This window comes from Platalea leucorodia, assembly GCF_965183815.1.
Source record: "Platalea leucorodia genome assembly, chromosome: 1".
NCBI classification, from domain to species: Eukaryota; Metazoa; Chordata; class Aves; order Pelecaniformes; family Threskiornithidae; genus Platalea; species Platalea leucorodia.
This window is the reverse complement of record NC_138823.1, coordinates 70,025,084-70,033,259: the sequence shown is the minus strand read 5'-3', so window position 1 is coordinate 70,033,259 and position 8,176 is coordinate 70,025,084. Positions and strand designations below refer to the sequence as shown.

General features: G+C 54.0%; 1 protein-coding gene across 1 annotated transcript; it reads right to left on the bottom strand.

The window, feature by feature from the left end:
- Positions 1-337: 337 nt before the first annotated feature.
- Positions 338-4,701, bottom strand: IRX2 (iroquois homeobox 2; the record flags this gene model as incomplete). Its single annotated transcript, XM_082310445.1, has 4 exons — positions 338-381; positions 1,080-1,817; positions 2,240-2,645; positions 4,459-4,701. 4 exons carry the CDS (start codon positions 4,699-4,701, stop codon positions 338-340), a joined length of 1,431 nt encoding a protein of 476 aa, XP_082166571.1.
- Between the last annotated feature and the right edge of the window lie 3,475 nt (positions 4,702-8,176).

The window sequence follows — 8,176 nt, the reverse complement described above, 5'->3', positions numbered from 1 at the left end:
AATAGTCCTTACGGCTTTGCCTTACACAAGCGAAGAGTATGCAAGGTGAGGGAACTGTCTAACCTGGCTTTAAAATGAAGACAAACCCGAGAAAGAAAAGCCGTAATGACAGGGTTTTTTTAAAAAACAAACAAACAAACAAACAAAAAAACCAACAAAACCAAACAAAAAACAGCAGAAAAGAGTGTCTTACTTCGTTATCAGACTTTTAAGCAATGAAGCAAGAAATTAACGTTCAGCAAGTCTAGAACTGTGCAGCGTGTCTTAGACCTGATGCCAAATGATCAGTGTAATAGAAAATGTTCTCACTTACTTGCATTGCTGTGTGATTGCACTTCTATAGGTATGGTTGTACTCCTACTGTGCAGACTTCGGTGGGATCTGTCAAAATATAACCGTCAGTTAGTCACAGGACACAGCCAGCTAACTAGATTATACAGCGGGTGGAGGTCCCAGCCCTCACTCGCGCAGAATTCCTAGCTGGGTCGTTTAAAAGGCTGGCCAATATTTCATAATTGCCCGTATCTCGAGTATTTTGTTAGAATGAGCTAACATTTCTATTAGTGCAAAACTTTTTTTGGGGGAAAAAAAAGAGAAAAAACAGTTAAAATTGTCACGGTCCACGTAATTTCACGTCCAAGGTCAGCAATTATCTGAACCCAAAGCTACAAAAACCGTGAGAATACTGGAAACAAAGAAAGCAAAACCAGTTTGTCGGGGGAAAAAAAAAATTACGGGCAATGACACCAGTGCTCTCTGGATATCTTTGTGTGTAGTTTTCCATCTAAAAACGACTTTTAAAAGCTGCCTCTGCAGCCTGTGAGACTGATCTGAAAGTCGTCTTTTACATTTCTTCTCTCGGTTGTTAGAGGCAGGTATCGATACGACGGCGACATGCCGTTTTTAATCCCCAGATTACACTACTGCCCATCTTCACTCGGCGGTGGTGGCGGTGACAGTGCCCTCACTGTTTTCTCCAGAGAAGGTTTCAGTATTTACAGCATATAAAGGACTTGCACGCGTCGGGGAAGGAGGGCGAGGGGGAAGGGGGAAGAAAGCGGCAAAACCAAGTCACCTACCTTTCTTAGAGTCATAACTAGAGGGCCTGTAATGTTGTTCTAGCTGGTTAGTGATCGTTTTCAAAGAGTCACTGCTCTGCTTGTGGACAGAGCTGGCATTTAGGACAGTCTGACTTAGTCCCTCGTTTGAAGCCACTGCTGCGGAGTTGTATCTCAGGATTCCCTGGCTCTGGAGAGCGTTGAAGTTCCCATAGTTTGTATAATTGCTATAAAAAGGTGAGGTGTAATAAATATGCCTCCCCAGGAGGGAGGAGGGCGAGTAGGCAGCGCTGTGCGGGGCGGAGGCGGGGGTGGCCGAGGAGAGCGGCGCAGGCGGGCAGCCTTGGCCCAGGGTCTGGCTCTTGAGGTCCGAGGTGGCGATTTCGGCCAGCGACCAGAGCTTGGGCTTGCTGGCCGGCGTCGGGGGGCCGGGGGAGGCGCGGCCGCCCAGCGCCGCCTTGCTGGCGCTGCGGGCGGCGTCGGCGTGCGGGTGGCCGAGGAGCGGGGCCTCCACGGCCGCCAGCGGCGAGGAGGTGGCGGGCTTGGCCGGCGGGTCGCGCTCCCCGCCGCCCTCCTCCTCGATGTCCTCCTCCTCCTCCTCGTCTTCCTCCTCCTCCTCCTCCTCGATGTCCTCGTACTTGTCCTTGCACTCCGAGCCCGACTCGCAGAGGGGGTCGCCCGCTCGGCAGGGCAGCTTCTCGCCGTCCGACTCGGCGGAGCAGGAGTGGTCCGTCAGCGAGTCGACTTGCAAGCTGATCCCTGCGAGGGTCCGCCGGGCACAGAAAGGCAGAGTCAGGGGGGGCGGCAAAAGAGAGCGGGCGAGAAGCGAGAACGGCCACCGCCGCCGCGGCGAGCAGGGAGACGCTAGCCCCCCCGGCGTTTTCCCTGCAATCCCGTTTCGAGGAGCATCCCTCCCCACGGGCTAGCTCCGCCGCGGCACCCCGCACCGCCCCGCCTGCCCCCTGCTCGGCGCCGCCGCGGCACCTCCGCCCGCCGCCCCCCGCCCGCCGGCACCGCGCGGCGACAAGCGCCCGGAGCAGCCGGAGGCGACGGGACGGGACACGTTTTGGGGTCGCTTTTGTTAAACGCCGCCCCCCCCTTCCCCGCTGCCCCGCTCCCGGGGGGACGCGACGGGGCGGGATGGGGCCACCCCGCCGCGGCCGCGGTCACCCCGCGCCCACCTTCGTCCTCCGCGGAGGTTTCGTTGCTCTCGGGCATCTTCTCGGGACTCTCCTCTTTACTCCTCGCCCCGTCGCCTTCGTCGTCGTCCTCGTCCTCGCTCTTGTTGCGGGGGGCCCAGGTCATCTTGTTCTCCTTCTTGAGCCGCCGGCGGGCGTTGGCGAACCAGGTGGAGACCTGGGTGAGGGTCATCTTGGTGATGATGGCCAGCATGATCTTCTCGCCCTTGGTGGGGTAGGGGTTCTTGCGGTGCTCCTGCAGCCAGGCCTTCAGCGTGGCCGTGGCGTCGCGGGTGGCGTTTTTCCTGTACGCGGGGTCGTTGAGCTGGTAGGGGTAGGCAGGGCTGCCGTACGGGTGGTAGCTGATGGCTCCGGTCATCCCCGTCGTATGGGCGTCGTAAGGGGAGCCCTGGACAGAACAAAACGGTGGGGTTGGCAATTTGTTATTGCTGATAGCCATTAGTAAGTTGTCAAGGCGAGATCGGCGGTTATATTTGTATTTCCCCAGGATGGTGTCTTGTATCCATATTCTATGAGGGGGAGAAGCAGCACCCAAAGGCCATTAAGTTGCGATTCCTCCCCCCCCCGCTTCCTCCGCCCAGCACACAGACACAGGCACACGCGCTTAAAATCGGCGATGTTTTAATCTTTCTGACTAATTTCAGCTCCTTGTAATTGAATATTTCCCAATATAATTTTTGAACCGCGCAGACATTTTAAAGGCCCTACAGGTAGCGTCTTGATATCTACATTTCTCTCAAAGGTTCAAAAGATGTTTCCTTTTTTGCTATAGAAAATACAACAAAGCCGCCACTTAGCAATTCACTGCACTAATGCATTGCAAATCCAATTTGCAAATCAGAAGATATGCACCGTTTCGAATTGTTCAAATGCGATGTAATTAGCATTTTAATTCGCCCTTTAACGTTTAAATTGCGCTTATTTAAGTCTGCATAATGCACGAAAAGTTAAAGATATCGCGAAGGAACTCGCTAACTTTCAGCACGTCCCTGAATCCCACAGATCGGCGAGTCACAGGCGCACCATCACCCGATATCCCGCACAGTTCACAACCTCGCTGCAACTTCCAGCCACTCGCCTACTGCTTCTCAACAGGAAAAACAAGCAAGCGAGGTCCTCAGACCTTTTATACCACCCCGAATAAAGACTGCACGACAATTTATGCACCGTATTTTACAGACAGAAAGCAAGTAGTTTCCCTGTCACTTTGCAGGGAGAGGGAGCTACCCCGCTGCCATCCCCTCCTAGGATCTCGACAGCGGCTCCGGTCTTAAATTCCGGGCACAGGTCTTTGTGTGTACGGACTAGATACGTGTCTGACTCTGTGTGTATGTTTATAAAATTATATAACCATCTAGACGTGCAGTTTATTTATATAGTTTATGGTTTTATTTCTATAGTTTACGCACTGAATACACACACACGCAATTGCAAATGCTCCTTTTAACTAATAAGAAGAAAGTGAAATCCGAAACTGCGGCCACCACAACCATCTTGGGCTTAAGCGAAGCTCACAGATCGCAAACAGATGCTCCTTTTCATTCCTAAATCCAGTTAAACCATTAGCACAAAACACACTGAAAGTAAATAAAACCACACGGGGATAAAGCCCGCAGCGCCTCTGAACACCGACTTAAAAAGAGAGAGCGAAAAAAGAGGGAAAAAAAGAAGAAAAAAAAAAAGAAGAAATAAACCCTCCCCTATCCTACCACAGCGAAAAGAAAAAAAAAAAAAAAAAAGAGAAAGCGGGGAGGGGGGGGGAGAATGAAAGCATCCAACCCAACTGACTGAGACGATCCGTATTTCTTTAACCAGGGCGCCCGCACGGCTCCGCGAACGGCGGGGCGAGCCCGTGTCCCAGGCCCGCCGGCACCGCGCTCGGCTGGGGCGCGGAGCGAGGCGGCGCCCCGGCCCCGGCCGCGGCCCCGGCCCCGGCCCCGGCCCGCCGCTCCGCTCGGTTCGGCTCGGCTCCGCCCGGTTCCGCGCGTCTCCGCCGGCCCCGGGCGAGCTGCGAGGCGGCGGCGCGTAGCTCGGTGCGCGGCCGGCGCCGGCAGCGCGGAGGCGGCGGCGGTGCGGGTCGGCCGGCTGTGCGGCGCGGTGTCGGGGGCTGATGGCGAGTGTGTGAGGAGAGAGGCTGAAGATGATGAGGATGAGAATGCGGATGCTAATGAAGAAGGAGAGGGTTTCTCTTCGGTAGTTACCATGTAGGAGGGGAATCCCGTGGCGGGGTCTGTGGAGTACTGGAGCGGGCTGGTGAAGCCTGTGGCCGCCGCCTGGGCGGTGAAAGCTGCCGATCCCGGGTAAGGGCTGAACGCCGATCCCGACGAAGACCTGGCCAGCTCCTCGCTCCTGGGGGCCGCCAGCGCCGACGCCCCGTACGCCGGGCAGGAGTACAGAGCCAGCGAGCCGGGGGGCTGGTAGAGGTAACCCTGAGGATAGGACATGGCTTGCGCTGGCGTGCACAGGAGCAGGGAGGGGGCGAGGGTGACCGGCCCTGCTGCTGCCGCTGCTCCTGGCGCTGCTTTCGTGCTCTCCCTCTCCCTCTCTCCCGCCCTCCTCCCTCCCTCCCTCCTTCTCTCTCTCTCTCTCTCTCTCTCCCCCCCGGTTGGCTCTGTGCAGTTATGTAGAGAATCAGAATTGTTATATGCTCCCCCCCATGCGCACCCGCTCAGAATAAAAACAAACAGGAGGAAAAAAAAAAAAAAAAAAAGAACACCCCCTAAAAAGGGAAAATAAATCGAGCGGTCAGAAATCTAACCGGGAGGGGAAGGACATCTGGGAGAGACGGAAGAGGAGAGGGTTAATAAAAAGAGAGAGAGGGGGGAGAGAGAGAGAAAGGGAGAGAAACAGAAGGGGAGAGGGGGGGAGAGAGAGGGAGAGAGAGAAGCGAGCCCCCGAAATCAGAAAAGTGGCTGCTGCATATGGAGTTCTCCCAGCCAGCTCCCCCAGCGCCTGCGAGCCTGTATTTTGGGGGAAGTATAGAGTCTGAAGTGAAGAGTTGAGGGAAGGAGCACTCGAGTTTCTGAGGGACATTGGAAAACAGAGCTGTCCGTCACCGCCGCTCATCTGCATAGCGCGGCGGGCCCGCCCCCTCCCGCTCCGGCCCCGTCTCCTCCCGCGGCCGGCAGGCAGGCAGGCAAGGAGGCAGCGAAGGCAGGCTTTGTAATGCAAGCCAGCCTCTCCGACTGCGAGCACGCTGCTGAAGCCAAGCGATGATACTGCTCATCAGCTCTTCTCCGGACTCGCGGAGCCATAAATACTCTTTCGCACACTCTCCATTACACCCCCTCTCTCCCTCTTTCTATATCCACGCGGGGAACAAAAAAGAATATGTATTATAAATAGATGCATCCCTTCACACACGCACTCGCCGAAGCGCTATATGCACAGATAACTTAGATGCGTGCATTTGCACGCATGTGGGTACGCGGGGCCAGGCTCGCTGGAGCTGGGCAGTGTGCAAGGGAAGAGCAGTTTGTAAAAGTACTGCCCTATATGGTAGGAAAGAAGAGCAACTGCTCAAAGCAGCACATCCAGGATCGTGCTGTTCCTGGCAGCGAGAGCTTTATAGTTTTATAAGTTGCCACAAACAGCCAAGATCTAGTCATGGAGCGCGTTTGCACATGAAGGGGAAAAAAAAAAATCCTCATCTTTCTTTCATTTCTATTCTTCCTGGTCTGGTGCGTGGGGAAGAGGCCCGGGTGACTCCTTCCGGGGGGCTAGCTGCCTCACCTCCCCCTTCCCCCCGTGTGCAGTTCTGATAAATCTCCTGGAATACGGTCACGATGTAATTAATTTCCCAAATAACGTAATCTCTTCCTCTGCCCCCTCCCTTCGGCCCTGGCCACCATCAGCTTCTAGCCATTGTCGGCTCTGCTCCAGTCCGGATACGGGAGGACGAGGCGAAGGCAGCGCTCTTTTCTTCTCGATGCAAACATAAACAAACACATATATGTGCGCGTGCATTTTTTTTAGCGATTAGTCTAGAGAGACCCTTCAGAAACTGGCGGTGAACTGCCTGCACTCGAGCTCTGGCCTTTGCCTCCCGGGACGAAGCGCGGTGCCGGCCCGCCGTCCTGCAGCAGCCGGCGGGCCCATGCCGCCCCCCCACCCCCGGGGCCGTGCCGGGGCTCCCCCCCTCCCTGCCCCGCACTCCCCCCCAGCCCCGGGGCCCGGCGTTGTGCCCTGCCCGCCCCAGCGAGCCGCTGCCGGCGGGGCCGAGGCGCGCTAGGCCGCTCCGCGCCTCCTGGCCCGCACCTGCGCCCCGCAACGCCGCCGCTGCCGCCGCCCGGGCGGGGCAGGATCAGGCCGGCAGGTAGGGACGGGGCCGCCGGGGCTGCGGGGCTGGAAGCCACCGCAAGCCACCGCGATTCCCGCAAGCCCTTCACCCGCAACCTGCGCCGGCTTACCAGCCCGGGACGAGCTGAAAAAAATTAGTTTAGGCGCTCAGAAAAAAAGAGGGAAAAAAATGTTCATCAAACCGTGTGTTTTATTTTTCCAACATCTGTGAGTGAGCACCTATCCCGTATTCAAGCAAATGAAGTCGCTTGACGTTTACGGCCGACTTCTTCATGGAATACCTCAGGTAATTTCAGTTGGGCAGGATGGAGAAAAGGCATCTGATGAGGTACGCCGGGGAACCGGCTCGCCACCGGCAGGAGGGGAGATGGCAATAGCTGCAGAATTGCGGGTTAGCAGGGCAGCCTATTGTCAATCAATTAAACATGCAGCTAATAAAAAACTACGCTTCGAGAAGCCATTTCAACAGCCTCACGGACACACGGGGGAAAATGCCGTATTGAAACTCTGGCCAAGTATCGGGATGCGTCTACTGTCTGAAGCAATCCGAGCTTTCCATTTTTCTCTTTCTATCTGAATTTTTATTTCTTTCCCTTCCTCTCCTCCTCTTCTGTGAAGCCCGCATACCAGTTTACTCCTGCCCCTGCACGCAGCAGTAGAGATCTGGCCACCAGACATACCGGCTTAATTCCTATCCAGATCTATCAGTTGGCCTGTGGAAGAGGCAATCCTTAAAAAAGCAGGTGAGGGGGAGGAGGTTAACACCAACAGGTATTTCTTGTCATTAACTCCCGACTTCCTGATAAGAGAGTGATAAACAACTGGTAAACTCAGTGCAACGGATCACAGAAAAGATGTTTGCTTCCCTGCTTGGTGATTAATGCGCATACATTAAATAAAAATAGAAACTCTAAAAACAAGACCTTTATATAAAACACATTCATATTTCAGTACTTCTATGGAATAATCGATATCATGCGATTACATCTGAATAGTCAATTCCTGTGTTCCGCAGACCGGTTTCTAAGTATATGAGCTCTGCTTCTGAACGGAGCAGCAGCTGGAGAGCTGAGAATGCAAAATTAATTATAACATTATAAAGTCATACATGAATCTCTCTAAGTCAACCTGCATGCCTTGCAAAATGTGCTATACTCTCTGCATTTTTATTTGGGAAGCCAAGTCTGTTCTTTTCCAGCAGGAGTGGTGTAAGTAAGTATTTATCTACGCGAATTGATTGCTTTTAGTTCCTTCGCTTTAATAATTAGTGGAACAGTACAGATTGGGAATACAATGGCCGTTGTGTTTACATTATAACAAGGGATTAATGCTATTAAGTGAGTGTTACAGTTGTGACCTGGGAAGAGTACTTAAATAAATACCGTGATCCCAGGAGAATTGATATAATTCAGTTCAGAGTGTGTGTAGATACGCATAGACACACGGACACAGACACACACACGAGAGATACAAATCTCCATACAAATCTGCACGCATATACATATGTTATACACGCTAGGCATACGTGCCCATCCGTGTAAAACGTAGGTGCTGGCTTTGCCTCCATCTGCACGTCTTTCCGCTATGAAAATACATTTTTTGTGATTTCGGTGGGAGGAA